Genomic DNA, 20,468 nt, shown 5'->3' on the forward strand with positions numbered 1-20,468 from the left:
TGTCTTGTGCAAAATATATATTATAAAATGCTTGGTTTCTCTGACACACAGGCCTACAGACTGTACTGGACCCACTGGTAACCACCGGTAACTACGGAAAAGTGCATATTGCCCAGGAAACCTTGTGGTTACTTGCTAACAGATTGTTATAGTTTCTGCAGAATAATATAATAACTTGGCTGCAAACACTTGCCGACTAGCAAACTCTGAAGAGTATGATGCTAACTGGAAATATAGACTGTTTACCTTTAGTGTACAAATTATTTCTTATCATATAAATCAGCACATTTAAGATAAGATAGGATAACCTTTATTAGTCCCACACGTGGGAAATTTGGTCTCTGTTTCTAATTTGCATCTCACTTTTAGAAGTTCAACTACTGTTTCATAGTTAGTTAGTAAATGCAAACTACAGGCGACTGTGACAGTGTGCTAGTAATCAAAGCAACTGCAAGGAGGTTTTGTCAGCCAGCCTCTAGCCTTGTGTGACTGAACCTTCATACGCTGGATAGAGGTGGGTGGGTGGGACCCACCATCTGTTCAAATTGTCTGATTTCGAGGGGCAGCAAATCAGTGGAAAACTGACTTATAAAAGAATAAATGAAGCTAAAAAAAAGAAGCTTATTTCAGAGACTGTTACAGTGTATAACAAATAGGAATTATTTTGAACTTGGAATCATGCAAAGCTACCCTAGTAAAGTCCAAGATAAAAATATGTAGATGAAAATGAACAGAATTAGCCCCCTTTAATGAACCCATTAAGTTAATAATAGTTTTCTAATTTAAGACCTGAAACTGCAGACCATTAGGCCAATATAATGTAATGTTTCTTATTCACTCTGACTCAATATACTCTCACATAAAAAAAACATTTTTTTATATGTGTATTAATATATATTATTAAACTGGTGCTTATTTTTTCCAATTATTCCAATATATAATTTGGCCTCGGTGTGTTATTTTGGGCTCTTACAGCTCCTGATGCTGAAATAATTTCCTGTTCACACTGATTGCCTCTGATTGGCTCCAGAGATGTTACCAAGCAACCGAGCAAATACTGATGATGCAACCCAATGAAGTAAATCCTAAAATCACTAAGAGTTTAGGAAGGAACTTACAGATAAACCCAGTAATGATTTTACAAATAGGTGGTGCAGCTTAATTTGGTGCTGCAGTCCTGCCTCAGAATGATAAATGCGCAGGCACCCGGTCTCATACATCACAGTTTAAAAGAGTATTTGTGTCGGGACAACAGGAGCTCACTAAACTAATGTCTGAAATCTGGCATCAAACAAAGTTTGTGTGCTGTGTGATATGATATGAGGTCTCTCTGCTATAAAGCTGCTGGAGTATTTTATGATACGGTGTTTAGTTATAGAGGTTCTCTACAGTTTTAGTTGTTTTGTTTTTAAAATCTGATATACTTTGAAGCTGAGACTGAATCTGACAGGCATCGATGTGAAAGTACAGTAAATTCAGATATAATAATTAATACACAAAAAGCACTGAGAGCATTTGGTCATAAAACTGTGAACTGTGTTAAATTTAACACCACAAATCTAGTAGGCAAAGGAGATCAATAAATCCAAGCAATATATAGTACTGTGCAAAAATCTTGATACTTCCCTTTCATTTTGCTAAGAAAATGAGAAATATAAAAGCTGAAAACATACACGGGAATACAGTAAATAAGTCAAACAGAGCTTCCCTTTTATGCTGTTCTCTGTCAACATGATCCCACATGATTTTTGTCCACAATGAGTTCACAATAAACAAAAATATAATGAATAAAAAGTAAAATAATACATTCTGTCAATATAATTACAGTCTGCACAGTGATATACCAGAACTTTGCAAATATGTCATTTTGCACATTCATTTCTTATATGCGATTGGTTTCTAACTGTGTTTTCAGGATTTGTTTGGATTTGAAAGGCCAAACGTCGTGCTGACAGATGTCTGTCAGTTACTACAGCAGCACACTTCCTTTTCTTATATGAAATATCTGAAGGATTAAATGTGTAGTTAAAGTTCTTAACACTGTCTAGAGTTGTTCATTGGTTCGGCTCATGATGTCCAGAGTACAGATTATATGACATTTGAATGCAAGTTTGTCATCATACCACTTGATACTGTCCATCCATCCATTCGCTTCCGCTTATCCTTTTCAGGGTCGCGGGGGGCGCTGGAGCCTATCCCAGCTGTCATAGGGCGAGAGGCAGGGTACACCCTGGACAGGTCGCCAGTTTGTCGCAGGGCCAACACACAGGGACAGACAACCATTCACACTCACATTCACTCGCACATTCACACCTAGTGGCAATTTGGATTATCCAATTAACCTATCCCCACAAGTTGCATGTCTTTGGACGGTGGGAGGAAGCCGGAGTACCCGGAGAGAACCGGGTACTCTCCTAGTATCAAGTGAACTCCGTGGGTTCACTTGATACTGGAAATGTGAAAATTATTGTAGCCCCGCCCTCTTACTTTAAAGAAACCAGTGTTCATGCTTTACATTTACAAGTTGTATCTCCATCCTCTTGTTTTGTCTTTAAAAAAACAAAACAAAACAGGAGTGCAAGCCAAAGCAGTGGAGACAAACCATTGAAAGGAAGAAGGACATTCTCTCCATCAAGGAAGTACGGGAAGATGACATTGGGAATTACACGTGTGAAGTGCCGTTTGGGAACTTTGTGGTGCGAAGGACTACTGAGCTATCAGTCACAGGTAAGGAAGTATCCTGCCTTTCCTCATTTTTCTCCCTCCTGCTGCTTTTGTGAAGATTTTCACTGAAGTGAAGTAGAAACTCCAGCAAAAATAAGTGCCACGAACCGCACGCAGAAAGATCAATGGAAAATCCGTTGTCATTCAGTGAATTTCTAAACAAATGTACTTCCACAGAACATCCTTTTTGTTGCTAATGCTTCTGAGCGTACTGTCTGGTGATTATTTTCCACAGTTGCTTCGAGTCACTTAAAACCCCCCAAAATTAAGCTTTTTAAAGCTGATCACTGCACCTTTTGCCAAAGTGTCGCAGTCAATAGCGTCGCTGTGACTTCCAGGCTGCTTTAATTGCTTAGCAGTGGAATTCACCCAGAGCCACTTCAGCACTTTTTTTCTTAAGGCTGCTGAAATATTTAAGTCTGAACCTAAAGCAGGTGACAGATTTCTTGTCAGTGTCACAGCCAAGGTTGACAAGCCATGCACTATCCCACAATTTACAGCTTAATTATCTCTCTCTCTTTCTTTCCTTTTTTTTTTTTAAAGGCATATAGTATGTGAAGGGAATCAGGCTGCAGAGTTTTCCTGAGTAATGTGTGTAACCAATAAACAGAGTCATAATTTTTTTTATTGTTGCCTGCTTTATTTATTTGAATCTTATGCTAGAACTCCTACTAAAGTTTCCTCACTACCAAGCTTTAAACATAATCAATCTTCAGGGAAATAAGGTTGCTTGCTGGATATAAAACGGCCCTGCATGGCTGATCTGAACCAGTGGAAAATGCTAATGTAAAAGTGGAGCTCGTGTTCTTTTGACTGCCTTCATACGACCACAGCTTCTCCTCTCTGTGACTCATTTGGCTCGGCGCACCTTTCCTGTGCTAGCTCATGTCTGCAAGGATACAAACAAATGCCAGATGACGCACAGCTGGGAAGAATAAAAAAACAAACAAAAAGAAAACAGGAAGAAAAAGAGGAAGAGCAGAGGGAAGCGGTTTGGGACAGGCAGAGAAACTGTTAGGATTCAGCACAGCCGTCGTCATTATCACCTCCATTGCTGTGTAACGATCAGACGGAGCGATGGCTTTTAACTGCTACTGGATTGCACATTGTAGTGCCTTTTCTTTTCTTTTTTTTAAGAGACTCCAGCGAAGGCCGAGCAAAGTCATACATCATTTTCTCACCAGCCTCAAAATGTCATCCCAACAGTCTTAATCTCTCTATCTACAGTAGAGACATTCAGCATTTCAAAACAGGTAGCAAAAGATGATTGATGATTGGGCCGTGGCAGTAAAGCAGGCATTTATGACTTTTTCAAAAGAAATACACCCTTCAAGCAGTCTGCTAGAGGTGTGGATACTTTTTTTTTTTTTGCTTTTCTTTGCGAGAGCCCTTAAATGGTCTGGAAAAATTAATAGATGAATAGAGGAATATGCGTCTCTTTTTTTGTTGAAGTGATTAGAATGACTTTTGTCTAATTCCACAGCAGCAGTAGGTCTCTGGCTGGAACTGTTAGGATATAAACTGAACAATTTTTACCCATTCTGACCTTTGCTGTAAGTTTTAAGATGCAATTGTGTGCCTCGAGGCAAAAAAGTGTAATGCAAGTTCCCATTGTTATTTCTTGAAACTTGGAGTTCTTTTTATCTTTTGGAAAGCAACGCCAGTGTTCACTCTGCTTTTGGCTCAGTTGCTTTCCTTTTAGACAGAATTGCTTTCCTCAGAGTTTTGGATTTATTTATATATTTTCCAGTTTTGATTGAAGAAGTTTGGAGTTTTTGCACGGAGCGGTTTTCTTTTGTGCAGCGCTGCCATGGTGGCTATACCGATCATGCTAACTAGCCTGTAGTTTTGATGTGTCTCCTGGTTCTGTCTGCTGTCTGTGCTTCTGCACACATGAAACACATCGTGTCCTAAGGAAAAGGGTTTTGTTCTTAGAAAGAGCTCCTGTGCTTGGTGTTTAGATCAGCAATTGCACAAGCTTTCATATTCTGGCAGAATCACAGTAAATAAGCTTTGCAAAATTCCTAAAGAACGCTTAAAAATAAGCATCCACTGGCTTCATATTAAATTGGTTTTTTTTTTTGGTTTGTTTGTTTGGGCAAAACACCCAAGTTTGTCTAATTTTCTCAATTAATCATGTTAACAAGCGTTCTAGAGCTCAATTGTTTAGGAAATTGTCAGCCATTTATCCACATTATATTTCTATCTAAAAGGCCAATGTGAAAAATAAAGGATGAAATTCTACAAGTAACAAAACAGCATCGCAAACAAACTGTTCTTCCAAATTAAGACATAAGAGTTTGTAACTAACTGTGCCTTGATTTTTGGGCTACAATTCAGTTCATACATCATTTTTTAACCATGTGGCACTGGATTAAAAACAGGATGACCACCTCCACCAGGCAACCACTAACCAAGAATGAGTGGTTGCCTGGTGATTGCATTGAATTTTTTCAGTTTCAGTCATCAATTACAACCAGTTGCCATGACCAAACTGTCGCCCAGAAGTTGAGGGCATTAAATGTTCACCTTTCGATCGTAAAGAATGTGACTTGTCTACAGACTATTGCAGTTTGACTCCAACTGCATTGACTCAGACAGATTGTTGAAGGTTTGCAAATAATTGCTGTCTCATTTATAAATCCAGATAAATTACCAACATGCTGCCATCAGTCTGAATGAGTCTTTGTTAATGAACACAACTACATGAGACTCAGCTTATCTGGCTGCCAGCTGTTTGTATTCTGGATCTGTTTTTTTTATAAAAGCAACTTTGATAAGTGTCGATGTCATTCTGCAGTTTACTAATTTTACCTGATGCAGTTGCAAACTGATAGCAGACTTGACTGCGAGTGGTTGCAGACTTGGTCGCCGTCTTTGAAGAAACCAAGTCCATTGGTCACAATCACAGTAATTGTGGTTGCGCGTTGGTCTCCAAGCACCATTTTCAATTCAATTAAAAATGTATTTCTATAGCACCTTTAAAAGCAAGAGTTTTTTCGCAATTTGACTGTTGTATCATGGCGCCTTTCACCTAACTAGCATGAGTATATGCTTAATGAGTGTTTAGTTAGATACAGAAAATATAAGATATTTCTTGATAGACATACTATTTCACCACAAATCCTGGTTGACTTGCCAAGATTTGTGGTGAATTTGGCTAAGCAAGTAGCTTATTTACAATCATCACTATGTCCTTCCATTTTTCCACATGGCTGTCAAATTATCACAACACAGGAAGTTGGAAAAATCACCAAGTAACCATGGACTTTTGGATCATTGAGTCACTTTCAGAGTTACTGTTTGTGTTGGGAGTTTGTGTGGAGTTGTATACATAACCTGAAGGCTTGAGAAAAATGTGAAACATTTATATGCGTTGGGTTCCTCCTCGTGTTTCCAGTCAAGTTTAAGAACTGCAGCATCGTGGATACACGCCAGAGAGGGAGCAGTGGGAATAGCTGTTTTTTTTAATGTGATGTTTGGTTAGGAAATCAAGTAACACTACAATGTACGAAGGACTCTTTCTACTGCCAAAGCTGCTTGACTTGTTTTTTTTTGTCAGTTGGGGGTCCAGAATCACGCTGTTGTTGCTGCTGTGTGCTTTGCAATTCTGTATTTGTAGAATTTTAGTGTTTTGCACATATCCTCCTGGACTCCTTGGCTGTTCACCAACATGAGTACGTTTTGTCCCCAATTTCTGTCAAACATGAGAAATCTAGCGGGGCCTTTTATTTCCAATCATTCAATCTAACTCACTCTAAATGGCGTCGTCTCCCAAAATACTAATGAGAGCCTGGATATCTTTTTGGTAATCAATACAGACGACGCAGTAAAATATGGGTTAGTGCTGTGTTGGGTGTCGTCATTGTTGGCAACATCTACTTGACCAAATATAGCTCCTCTAAAGTGCAGCTCTTGAGTAATTCCGGGAACTTTCGTATAAGATGGTAAACAACATCGGATAATGGCAAGTCTTTACTGTTAATTGCATTCCTGCTTTGCAAAAGGGATTCAAGGACTCTAGATAGTTGTCCAGACCTGAACTTTACATCTGAATACTTTCTTTTCTAATCTGGAATAAGTATACATGAACCTTCATATAATATTATCTTCAACCTTGGACAGAAAATTACAATTCACTATTAAAACCCTTGTCACTCCCCTCTTTATCAACAGCCTACAGCCGCTCTCAAAGCAGTGCAGTGGGACAAAAGGTCAGACTCCATTTGATTATAATGAGCACAGCTAAAATCATAATGAGCTCCCTCACCGGGTGATTGGAAGCGACATTCATTTTTAAATGAAATTTGTGGTTTTATGACTTCTTTGTAAGGTGCACTGTTTGATGTCTTAGATTAAACAGCACAGAACAAAGAAACAGTGATGAAACAGAGATACAGGAGAGCAGCAACTTTGGTGTGTAAAATAGACTGTCAGTGTGGCTAATGAGCTGGGACTGATGCTGTTAACCCGCTTTTCTTCTTCTTCTTTTTGCACCGCATTGCGATGAAGTGTATTTGGTTGTGTGCGGCGCCCGTAAATAACCAAAATGCTGGTTGAAAAACAATCATGAAAATATTTCTCAACATTAAGTGTTCCTGCCTTCTTCCTTGCACCGACTCATCCCTTTCACCCCATATTTTACATGTCTTTCAAGTCTGAACATTTTGAATTGACAGATCTGACACTATGGTAGCTTTGTGGCTTAAAGCAATTTTTGATGCAACACTTCTTTAACAGTCTTTCAGTCTGGCACTTTCAAAACCAATTTCTCTTGAGTGAACAATGCTTTCTTGCTGGGTAGTGTCGCGCTATTTCAGGGCCTTGCTTACTATTGAATATTATTGCATAGCAACATGACTGGCTAGAAATGGGAGGGGGTACAGGCATTATTTTGTTTCCTGGGCCAGACCACTGCTCTTGAGTGATGGAAACCTTTCCATGTGTGTTCTCTGTGATGCATTTATAAGCTTGGGGCTGTTTTCTGCAAATGTAGACTATGAGGTCTAACACAAGCGCAGTATAACTGTAGAACATGAATTTCAGGTGGAGATCATGACTGTTTATTGCTTTCGCCCTGAGATACTTTAGAATTACTAAAGTTCCTCATGTTTAACATTTATTTTCAGAAATCATAAAGACATTGCAACAGATGATTAGAGTTCTATTGTCGTTTTCTTGAGCATATGTGAAACATTGACTTTACGGTAGCAACGTGCTCTCTACAAGTGTATATCTTATCTGTATAATGTTTATCTTATCTGGACAAGATAAACTGCCCAACAATTCCAGAGCTGCATGCATTCAAAGGCACAGCAGGACTGTGATAAGATCTCAGCCAGCCGTAAATGCAGTTTGGCTGTATTCTTTTAACCCTCAGAGGTCTAAGTCATCTTCGGCGATGGCACAACCCCCCCAATCCTAACTGTTATTCCAGGCAGCGAATATGTAATTTTTGGTTTTTATTAAATTGTTTTTCCCATTTGTTTGCAGTCACTGAGCACAGAAAAATAATCAGACTATAATAATAAAGTTTATTTCCCTTTATCCTAAATATAGCATTTAAGTTAAGGTTACATCTGTGATGCATTAAGGCTTGATTATACTTTCCATGTCCACGAGCCCACTACATTCCACTCTGTGATCGTTAGACAGTGAGAGTCCAAGCAGACAGATGCATGCATGCCTGGTTTTTGTGCACCCCCGTCTACAAAGAACCCACACGGCAATACAACAACTACACCACAACATCTCCAGCTGTCTGCATGATTAGCATTAGACCTCAGACAAACGGTAAAAGGTCATCTAACTCAACCCCTTCCTTTTACATCAACCTGCCTGCCCAATAAGGTATTGCTGTTTAGGCACTTAACTCTAGAGGCTGCCACTCTCAAAGTTACAAGTCATAATGGCAGCTTCCACAAACCACCTATAGGTAAGGCACTCTTAGATTAGTTGTCTCTCGTAGTAGTGGTCCTTCAAGAGTATCTATTTGGTTGTTCAACAACGCCTCATACCTGGAAAGGGTAAGTTCAGATTAAATTGGGTGTTTCGGAGGACCGTTCATATTGTTTAAGAGTTTATATCAAATTAACGCAGGATTATTCAAACATTATTCTTTGTGAGCAGCTCTTGGTTTCTTCTACTTTAAATTTATTGTAGGCGGAGCTGTGGCTCAGGAGGTGGAGCAGGTAATTTACAAGGGTTGGTAGTTCAATCCCTGGTTGCTCCAGTCTGCTGAATTGCTCCTGGTGCTTTCATAAGAAGTTAGAAAGCATATAGGTTATATGCACCTATACCGGTATATGTGAATGAAACATGTTGAATGTCTATGTTAGATTGTCTATTCTTATTTAATTCACTTATTGTACAGAATTCACCTGCTTGCTGCATGCATGCTACTACTGCACATTCACCTAATGTATATATTATATATAATGTTCTTATAATGCTCTTGTCAAGTAACAAATGTACACACCAAACACATCGCTTCTTTGCAAATAATTCAGAAAACACACCGTGAAAAAAAAGGATGTTGATATGAAGCGATGATGAGCCAGATGCTCCTAAACAAGAAAAACTGGTAACGGCCATTAGGCTGCCTCCTCCTTCCTGTTTTTGTTCTGTCCCCCCCTCACCCCCAACCGGTCAGCGCAGATGGCTACTCCTCCATGAGCTACTGGAGGTTTCTTCCTGTTAAAAGGGAGTTTTTCCTCCCTGCTGTCACTAAGCGCTTGCTGATAGGTGGTTGTGTGATTATTGGGGTTTTCTCTGTATTACTGTAGAGTCTTTAGCTTAAAATATAAAGCATCTTGAGGTAACTGTTGTTGTTATTTGGTGCTATATAAAACAAATAGAGTTGAATTGAATTCTGGTAAGCTAGATAAAACAAACTGATGAAATACCATAGTGACAATATAGCAAAGGAGTCACAGAGTAACACAACTATAACGTTCAGCTGAAACATCTGTGGCTTTAGGGAAATCTTTTTTCTTTCTTTCTTTTTTGGGGGGTTGGCGGGCATCCTTGCCCGGCACATCTTGGATGTCATTACCTATAATGTATGCAATTCTGTCACCATGATGAATGCTACAGCTGAAACATATTGACTTTCTAATACTTCGGTCAGTCTATTGTTCTTCAGGAGGAGCCAGATGACTTTATTTTATCTGAGTAAAACTAAATGTGGCATTTGTTTTGGTGGTGGCGGTGAAAGGAACATAAACAGCTTGTGGCACAAGAACAGCAGCAGCAGTAACTTCATATATCCACTCAGCATTCAGTCATTTACAGTCTAAACTAATTTTGTGGACAGTAAAATGTTAACACGGCCTCTAACCCGCTCAAACTATTTACCTCCTCAGCCCAGTATGACACGCCTACCTCTTTTCTGTTCTACCAAGTAGAGCATTTGTCCTAACCGTGCCATTTGATGGCTATTACCCAAATCTCTCCCATCCCTTAGTTGACTCATTAACATATGAAGAAGGCTGAAATATAATATGTCCTTTTATTGATGGAAGATAATTAATTTAGTCAAAGTGCCAGTGAAGAAAAGACAGAGCTGAGTGGATTTAGAAAGTAATCCTTTTGTTCTGGTGAATTGGATACACCATGTAATCAGCAGGTGCTTGATGAGGTTTATTAATTGTTGTACCTTTCTTATGTCATTACCTTTTTATATTTTGTCATTTTATTAAAGAACATACTTATGAATACAAATGAAGCTTGTCCCTGTTTTGTGAGTCTTCTGTGAAATGAATTCATTGTCTCCCGCTGTGGTCGATGGTGCGTTAACACTCTTTGAAGCCTAAAGAGTCAGTTATTTATTGTATTGCACCATTATGCTGAGTTACAAAATTAAAGTGTGTCATGTTTTTTTGTGCTTGCATAGTCAAATTTAAGTTTTTAGACCTGTTTAAAAAATAGTAATAATAGAAACAGATGGTGAATCTCAGGACTTAGTTCATTATAGGTTTTTGACCTGTTTTATGTCATGTCCTTGGCAAGAAAATAATGATCTTCACACCCTAACGCCGCTCTGAAGCAGTGGCACAAGTCCTTATGTGTGCTGTTCTCGGCACACATCACTTCACAGTAGGGATGCGGCGGATTAATTAAGATTGTCACTCACCATCTGGTTGCTGTGGAAATGGGCTAAAAATGTATCCTTTTCCTAACTTCTAGCTTTTCCTTGGGTGCTTCGGTGCAAAGTTAATATAGCCTGGCGAATGGGTGCACAATCTGGATGTTACCTGCCCCTTGAATGACCATTATTAGTTTTTGTTAGTCATTCACATTGCCAATTATCCTTTTCCTCCACCTTCTAGGTGGTTCAGTAGCCTTTCATTATTTTTTGGAATCAATGATAAATAGTTTTTATTTATCTGGAAACTTCTATTGGTTGTGGGAAGACGTGTATTTAGCATCTTGGTGATAAATATGTTAATCTAGCTATAACATATTCTTTACAAGGTAAAAGGATGCATTTTGAAATCCTAACCATGACCTTTTTTTCCCTAAACCAAACCAAGTGTCTTTGATGCTTAACCTTAAGTGAAGGTAAAGAAAGTAATGGCTCCATCTGACTCCAACCATGGGATCTGTTTCTAATATAACATGTACACAGCACACTGCTTATTACTTCCATTCAGGTGGCCTGAATGACAATCAATTACAGTAACAAGTAGACATGATCAAGATGATGGCGTGGTTGTTGGTGCCAGTTATTTCAGAAACAGCGATCTCTAGGGTTTACAGAGAACGGTCTGAAAAAGAGAAAATATCCAGTGAGTTCTCTCGGTGACGCCAGAAGTCACAACGACAATGGCCAGATTGCTTTGAGCTGATAGGAAGGCAACCGAAATTCAAATAACCACTTGTTGCAACCGAGATATGCAGAAAAGCACCTCTGAACACGCAACACATGAAACCTTGAGGTGGACGAGCAGCAGAAGACCACAACAGGTGGCACTACTGTCAGCCAGGAACAGGAGGCTATGAGTTCCACCAGAATTAGACAATAGGCGATTAGAAGAAATGTTGCCCGGTCTGATGAGTCTCAATTTCTGCTGTGCCATTCAGAAGGTACAGTAAGGTCAGAATTTGGTGTAAACAGCACAAAAGCATGGATTCATCCTGCCTTGTAATAATAGCTCAGGCTGCTGCTGGTGTTGGTGAAACAGAGTGAGGGATATTTTCTTGGCACACTCTGGGCCTCTTAGTACCAACCGAGCTTTGTTTAAATGTCACAGCTTACCCCAGTATTGTCGATGGCCATGTCCATCTCTTTACAACGACAATGTACCGTGTTCTGATGGCTGCTTCTGGCATGATAACAATCGCAATGTTCCTAACAAAGTGTCCGATGACTGTATGGGAGAAATAACAGTATGGGACCGATTACAGCCATTTTAAAGTGCTAATAATATTTCAAATGTATGGAACGAGCAGACCCAATTAAGGGTGGGTGGTGAAACTGTTCTCAGTAATTTTCACAAAAATAACCCTTTCATTCTTACTGGCCATACTGCTAGCTGACAGCAGGTCACCCAGCTGTAAGCGCCCTGTAAGCACAGCAGTAAAATGAGGTCATCTTTGGCTTGTTTTGTTCATTGTTAGTGAAATGCAGACATTACAAATGAGTTTTATAACTCTAAAGTAATAAAGACACAGTCTCGAACGATACAGAACAGTAATTAGCAAGACAGAAAAGCTATATTTTGATTTGAAACATATTTTTTCAGGTCTGGGTAAAAGAAGGCAGAAAACAGGGCTATAAGATGACGTTAAAGGGTTGTTTATTAAATCACAAAGATTCTTGCTTGTTTCATTAAGGTTCCATATATTTAAATAATTATTAATACAGGGACACATGGGCGACCTAGATGGAAATGGGGAAAATGTTGGGATAGGTGGTTAATGTTGTCTCCAGGCAGATTCTCTGGGAGCAGGAAGGGAGCCATATGCAGTTATGAAACGCACTTCAGGTGGAGAGAAGAGCTCTTAAAACATGATGGATGTCATTTTTATCAATTGAAATCTTTTTTTCATGGGCCCCACTGGTTGTTTTCCTAACCCAAGAGGATCTCCAGAGAATCTGAATGGGAGGGGAGGGTCGCATGCACATTTATGACGTTACGAAAAAATTTCAGGATGCTTGTATTTCTGAGAAGGCTCCGCAAAGATGTATCCAAACAGCAGGGTAACTCTGAACAGAGCACCGAATCTGAGATGGCAGGCTTTTTTGTGTTATTATTGGTTTAGCATTATATGATTTACACCACCATATATATATATATATATATATATATATATATATATATATATATATATATATATATATATATATATATATATATATATATATATTTTATCACCTTCATTTTCTGCCCCAGCTATTGTCCCACTATTTGTCACGTCCCACTGCTACCATAATCTCATACCCCCGGTCAAACCCGAAATATCAATCAGAGGCGAAAGGCAGAACCAGAGGCTTTTCTTTGCTGCCTGTAATGGAAAAGTCTGGGGGGGGGGGTGTTGTTTTTTGTTTTTTTTGACAGTGGCTTTTTTCAGTTTTCTTTATCTTCTTCTTCAACTGACACCCACTAAATTGTGCAGTCAACTGCGGCACCAAATTGAGCGTCACGTTGCAAAAGGACACAGGTAACGATAACGCCATTCAGAAATCAGCGTGACGTTTTGCCCCCCGAGGTCTATCTTACGGTTCTACAGTAAACAAAATCCTGACTTACATCAGTGCAGCTTTGGAGGAAAATCTAAAACTTGAACATGGAAATATCATCAGTTTTAACCATTAAATGTGATGTTTTATGGACTAAATAGTGGATTAAAGTCTTCCATTAAAGTCTGTTTCTCTGGATTTTGACCTCCTCTCACACATAGAAGTCAGGCATATAAATAAAAAAGGACTTTTACCTTGTAAGAACATTTGGAACAAGCAGTGTAAGAGACGGCGAAAGCCTTGGCGAGACATGCTGTGGGCAAATTTTGCTCGTCACTGAGCCTAAATGGCACCAAATGTTGCCTTTGAAAATGTTCAGATTCATTACCTCCAAGTCTCGCAATCAACATTTTAATTCCTTAATGACTGGAAAGGCTGGAGGTTAGGAACAAATTGTTTCCACGCTCACTCCTCTTCATCACTATTAACAAGGAAGTTTTAGATTTTGCTTGGCTTCAATTCATTACTGGCTGTGCCCCTCCGCTGACCATACCACATGTCAAAATTTAATTTGGGCTCATGACATAATTGGGTCTCATTTGTGACACAGAGTGAGCTATCTTCGCTGTTGCACTCCTTATTTGTGATTTAGGTTGATGAGATACTTTTTTTCCCTTCATCTTCCTCTTTCTTTCTCGTGCAGCTCTAATTTGCAGAAGGCATGTCAGCTGGAGAAATCTTTAACAAAATTGCTTTGAGGGCGATCAGTGAAATGTTGCCTTTCCCATGGCGGTTCATTAACTTTTGCCTTTTTGCTCAATTCACATGCAACATCATTTTTACAACATAATCACATAATAACAACATACTTAGCGACTGATTATTTTATTATGGACTGGCCTATATATCTTTCTTTTTTGCGATTGTTAGTAAACAGACGAGTGATTTATTTCGTTTTGTCTAACCAGCAGTATTGGCAGCAGGTAAAGGCAGAGTAAGGTTGAGATTAATTAGCAACAGCAGGTGCAGTCAAAAATATAATATGATGCAATATTATAGAGTGTAACGTATCCGTAATCCACGTCAACGGTGTTTTGTTGCATCTCCTGCGCTTGTTTTCTCAGTTTGCTTTTGTCCTCTCTGAGGGAGCTTGCAGGCCCACTATAGAAAAACATTATTTGAGAGGCTTGAATGAGAGCGTCATCATTTAGTATCTTTGGCTTGACAAATGACTTATGATGTAGCAGTTATGATAATGGTTGTCTTTTATTCTCCTGGTAATTGCCAGATTGATTAACTGACTTTGTTTCATTGCTATTCAGTACAATGCTTGTAGCCCCACTGAGTCATGTTCCTATTAAAGGAAGTTGATTTTTAAAGGGGCAGTTCATTCTGGAGTCAGATATACTGTTTTTCAACCATCCTGTGCAACCAGCTGACGTGTCAAAGTTGAGTTGCGCTCATCAGTGCAGACGGACTCGGATTGATTACGGACCAACGCAAACAGATTTGTTGGAAGTCTACGTTTATGCATTTCACAGAAATTATTTGCAGTCAGCTTGAATCAGACTGCTATTGTTTGGAGGCAGGTTGCCACTCACCACGTGACCGTGTAGTCACTTCATGCAGTTGCACTGAATGTCACAATGGTTGCCTGGTGATTGCATGGGATTTTGCAGACCTCGATGTTAATGTTTTTCTTTTTGTCACTGTTCCACTCACTATATCACCATGCACATGGGTTAGCTTGCACCATGCACCATGGGCCTTAGCTTACATTACAGAATATCTAAATAGGGGAGCGCATGGGGTAGAAAGCAATCCTGGCAAATTCCCCTTTTTTATTTATATTTTTTATTACAAGTTATTAAAGAACTTTAGTATTGTTCATTGTCAGTACAAGATATTTCTATGTGGTACATTGAATTTGGCCTTTATTGTTAAGAAGAATCTGTAAATTAATGATTTTGCCACTTCATAGGCAACACAATGGTGCAGTGGTTAGGACGGGCGTCTCGCAGTTCCTGGGTTTGTTTCCTTCTGCCAAGCAAACATTATTCATAATTTGAAGTTTTCCGTAGGTGTCTCTTTTTCTGGGCCCTGTGCCGTCTCTCGCCTTATGACAGCTGAGATGGGCCCCGGCCCTACCGTGACCCTGAATTTGATAAGTGGAAGAAAACAGATGGATGTCCAAAAAGGACGGTCTTGAATTGCCATCTAGATGAATTCCAGCCTGTGTTGGTACAAAAGGATGTAAAGATGCTCAGATTTCGTCACATGCTAGTGACAAGAAAAACTAAATGGATAATCAACATCAAAACAGCATAGATGGATACATAGCACTACAGGCCATGGGAAGAACATGTATTTGGTTTGGAAATGTCCCTTTAAAGAGGAAACTATTTCTTTTGTACTCGTGCTCTATTCTGTGCATTTACAACATGCAACACCTCCCCCACTCGGTGCTGTGACTCTCCGCTGTGCCCAGCTGTTTGCCGTAGCTCCCTTGTTTTGAGCAATGCCCCATCCCCCTGTGGTTTGGCAGGCAGTTTGTTATGCGTTCCCCTGCCATCAGTACTCAACCCAGCAAGTCAACTCACCCCTGCGTTCTGATCAGTCCAGCAGTGTGTGTGTGTATACTGTAGTGCGCACTCAGCATCCCGGTGGGTTTCCACCTGCTGGTGCCACCAAAGGAGCAGCACATAGGAGATGTGATTGCAGAGCTTACAGCAAGGGAGGATGTGGGCGAAACAGGAGAGAAAATATCAGAGCGTGAAGCATGTGCAGAGCATGCTTCATGAGCATTCTCAGAGTGGAGTGGTTACTTGGTTACTGTATATGAGTACAGGCTTTAATTTAACTGAAATACTGCAAATACTGTGTGTAGCTGCCTGTCGCTTTTAGGATTTGCAGGCAAAAGTGGTTTTATCCTTTGAATCCCAGCGATAAAACATTCATAGATACAGAGCTTGGGGAAATCTGTCTTGCTGCATTTGTATTCCTGTATATCCTTAGGTGATCTGCTGTTTGCATTGTTTGATTCTATGAAACACTGACAGGTAATTGGCAACGTGTTTTCTGGAAGCCTGTGGTTTTTGGCTCGTCCTGGCAGATCTGAGCCCCGTGAACAAACTGGCGAGGGAGAGCTCCAGGAATTAGTTTGACTTGGCAAGCTTTCCACAAGGTGAGATGACTTTGATCAGTGTCCCCTTGTTTGTTGAGGTGGCACTTTCTGGGCATGAGCTCTGTTTTAAGCAAACAAAAGACTATCTCTCTTGGCATTTTATCAATAGACACAGGGTTACCGAGGGTGGACTGAAGTTTTTAATACATTTTTCTTCTAAATATCTTGGTGACGTACAGCGCATAGTACTACCACGCATGACTAAATGCAGTATATTCATAGAAAGGAGTTTTGGATTGTTGACAAAAACAGATTTGATCTGAGAGTGTCGTTTCTTTCCACTGTTGTTATAGGTCGTGTTATCATTTCTTAAGATTAATCAAGTGTTGCCATTATGTTGAATAAACCTTGTTAGCCATACACACAGGTTCCATTTTCCTTGTGCAGTTCTAGCTGCATGCGTAGAAAGCTTGAGGCAGGGATAACAGTAGCAAGAACCCCTCGTATAAAACACAGCAGGCATCACTGACAACTCGCGTTCAGGAAGCCAGACAAACCATGAAAAAGAGTAGCCTCAGTGGAAATGGGTTGCAGAGTTGCTTGCAGATGCAGCAGCAGCTCAAACTATATACCCTGTGAATGTGATTGAAGGCATAGAAAGGTAACGGCTTCAGGGACCGGCATTGTTTCTAGGCAGAGCTTGCACAGAGCTCTGCTGACTTCCTCATGTTGTAGCTGTATGCTGTCACCGTGGGGCTGCTTTAATGGCATGCAGAACAACGTATCCAGTTGGGCTATTCTTGGAGCCCAACTGATGTAGGATTTTTAAAAAGGATACCAATGCAGATATTTGGTGATTTAAAAATCTGACATTTTCAGACACACAATCGACTGCATGAGATTGCAAGTGAGCAAACATTAGGGATTGAGTGTGTTGGCTAGTTTGTGATTCTCTACAGCATAAAGTTGCAAACCTGAACGATATACAGTAGGACCAATACTGATGTTTTGTGACGTTTTTTGAAATAAAATATTTCTGTTGTTTTTTTCATAAGTTACATAGCAGTATAAGCATTATAAAGTATTATAAATGTTTATACTTGTGGATCAGCAGATATTGACTGATAATATTTTCCTCCCCGATAATCCAGTCAGGCTTTAGCTATTCTTTGTGTTTGTTTTGTTGTTGTCTCGGTAGCTTAGCTGCTGCCAAGGAGAAGCAGTGCAAAGAACTACTCTACAGTGGAGGCTGGTGAAATGTCATCTTCCACTGTTTCTTCCTCTGTGGTCAACACCACTGTTCTACCTATGCGTAGCACCATCCCTGGGTTTACACATAAGCCAAAATCCTTCACTCTGTGTAGGCAAACAAAGACAAATGTGGTACCATGAGCACCACTTTAGCCATTGGCAGATAGGCAGAATTAGCACTATGTTGGATTCTGAGATGATGTAGCATCTTCTGGTTTATAAATGTCAGCAAAACCACTGGGGCACCTTTGATGTTACATCCATTTATGAAGACATTTTCATCTGCTGCTGCTTTTGTTACTTTAGCACATAGTTAGCTGTTAATTTTTACCCCATCGTAAACAGTTAGTGCAGATTTAAAAAGGGAGTAAGACAGTCATCTGACTGGCTGAGCAGTCTTAGCTATTTATATTCCACTCTCCTCCAACTCTTCTTCACTTGGTGCTGCTGGGCAGCCTAAATGGCAATTTAAATGGCAGGTGCACCTGTTCAGAAATTATTGTTTGTCTTCTTGGCTCACTCGTGCTGCTCTTTGTTAACGTGTGATTAAATCAGCCTCTATATTGAAATCTGAACCCAGAGCTGATTTGAGCGAATGTTTGCTGAAAGTTTGTTGCCCGAGAGACGAGGCCCAAGCGGAGCAGGTGAACCCGAGCAACAGATGCGATGCTGATTTGAACAGATGGCGAAAGAATGCATAAAAGGTCAGGTGATCTGTGCCTGTGCTGCTACTGCAGAACACTGATTGGGTTCTTTTTAAGAAGGAAGATAGAACAATAATCCCCCTGCATAAAAGGGGGATCAAGAGCTTATAGCCCCTAATTACTAATGGTGGGAAGCGATTTGACATATTCTTCATCTTTTGACAGGCATGATGATGCTTTACATGAACCTTGACTGAACAAGTAAGTTTAAAATAATAAATATTATCCAGCTGTTCCAACCTGCTCTCCACTACACCTATGTTTTCATTTCAATCCATCTTTGCGTCACAAATAAACATTTCTATGCAAATATTTAAACAAATGACACATGAGGGTGTGCAGTAAATGTACCCGTTGACTTAGGATCCCCTCCAAACCGACCTTCACCTTTTTCAGCGATCTTCTGTCATACATCTTGTCAATATCTATCAATTAGCTAACTGTGCTTACAAATGCTCCTCTGACACACCATACATCTGGGATTGCTAATTAAGATGATGTGTTACATAATTAATGCCTTCACTCAGCTAATTAGCACTCACTTACTGCTTTAGCTTTTGAGATGTGAAAATCAGCGCTAAACGAGTGTTAATGTGATTCGGCACCGCAGTGGCATGGAGCAAGAGATCAGAGCGGGAGATGCAGGGAACTAAAAGTTCCTTCCTCGAGAACCTTTAGACGCATCCGCCTCGCTTAACTGGTGAAACTCGCGGGGAAGTCTCGGGTTTTATGAGCGCTGGTGTAGGGTTGATTTTGAGTGACTTTAGATTTACGGGCCCTGCGCGAGTACATAACTCTCGAAGATCTTCTCTCCCTCTTTTGCTGCCTCCGCCATCACTGACAGTCTGCAGAAACGACCCATCAAGGACACTTCAGCAACGTGTCAATCCACCGACTCCAACCAGAGAGATAAGAAGGTGGAAAGGGACAGCGGATGGCACTCTTGCATAATTTATACTGAGCAAAAAATCAATTTTGGGGCATAAATTACTCCGATGTTAATTAGTTGCAGATTGGTCTTTTACAAAAGGTGCATTCTAAATCACCTCAGGGAGACTCACCACGCTGAGATGAGACCCGATTGTTCAGCTGCTGATAATTTCACATGATGTTATGATGGAAAATTAGACTTGTTACTTACTTGGAGCATGACCAAAATATTTTTAGAAGATGTAACAGTTTCTGTGAATACTGATTTTTTTTCTTCTCCCCCCTCCTGGTCCCTCTGCCGGTGAGAGAAGGAACTCCTGCAAAGAAAATGAGTCGGTGGAGTCAACTAAATACTCTCACGTTGCTACCGCCCCATCCTCGCTCTTTCACGCAGCGAGACACGCTCTTAATGCTGCACTTGCACACACATGCCGACACTGCTGCACAAACCACCCTCAGTCAGGGAGATTGCTTACCAGCGCTTAGTTCAGTGGCGATGCCCAGTTGGGCCTTGATGTAATGGAAATTGATTGCACTGCTCCCAGGCTACACTGTCATGACAAGTTATTTTAATGGCACTAAAGCAGGCTTATGTTGAAGTTTAAAAGGAGGGGGAGGGCTGAGTGTGGTTGGGTTGGGGGGGGTGACAGTGACTCGGGGCATATTTGCAGCATTGCAAGTCATTTTATTTATTTATGAGACTGCACAATAGTTCTCGAGACAGAGAGACAGCGAGACTCCGGGTTTTTCCGCGAGAGATTGAGAGGAAAATCACGGGTAAGCGGGTGGGTGACGGCTCTAGGTTAACCACCTCTAACATATAAGATCTAATTAAAGGTTTGATTTGTGACACCTGCTGTACATTCAGGTGTCAGTTCGAAGGCACAACAGTATATAGCGCACACAAGCCATTTATCCCAGTAGTAACCTGTCACGCAGAGAGGAAGGAAATTTTCAGCCAAGATGAAATCTGTAGTTTATTGGCCTCACACAGGTAATGGCTGCAGTATGAGAGCTGTGACAGGAAGAACTTTTCCATATTTTCTTTTTT

The 20,468-nt window shown here is 40.2% G+C and overlaps 1 protein-coding gene across 2 annotated transcripts in view; it reads left to right on the forward strand.

Moving 5' to 3' along the window:
• LOC146608654 (interleukin-1 receptor accessory protein-like 1-B) overlaps window positions 1-20,468 on the forward strand; it is a 308,683-nt gene that overhangs the window by 133,373 nt on the left and 154,842 nt on the right. For both annotated transcript variants that reach the window (XM_085347253.1, XM_085347254.1), the window contains exon 4: window positions 2,574-2,727. In XM_085347253.1, the coding sequence (XP_085203379.1) occupies window positions 2,574-2,727 (154 nt within the window). The remainder of the gene's footprint in view (window positions 1-2,573; window positions 2,728-20,468) is intronic.

The sequence above is a fragment of the Diplotaxodon limnothrissa genome, linkage group LG23 (genome assembly GCF_057381915.1).
Source record: "Diplotaxodon limnothrissa isolate DT_005_m linkage group LG23, D_limnothrissa_male_GT1.1, whole genome shotgun sequence".
NCBI lineage: Eukaryota > Metazoa > Chordata > Actinopteri > Cichliformes > Cichlidae > Diplotaxodon > Diplotaxodon limnothrissa.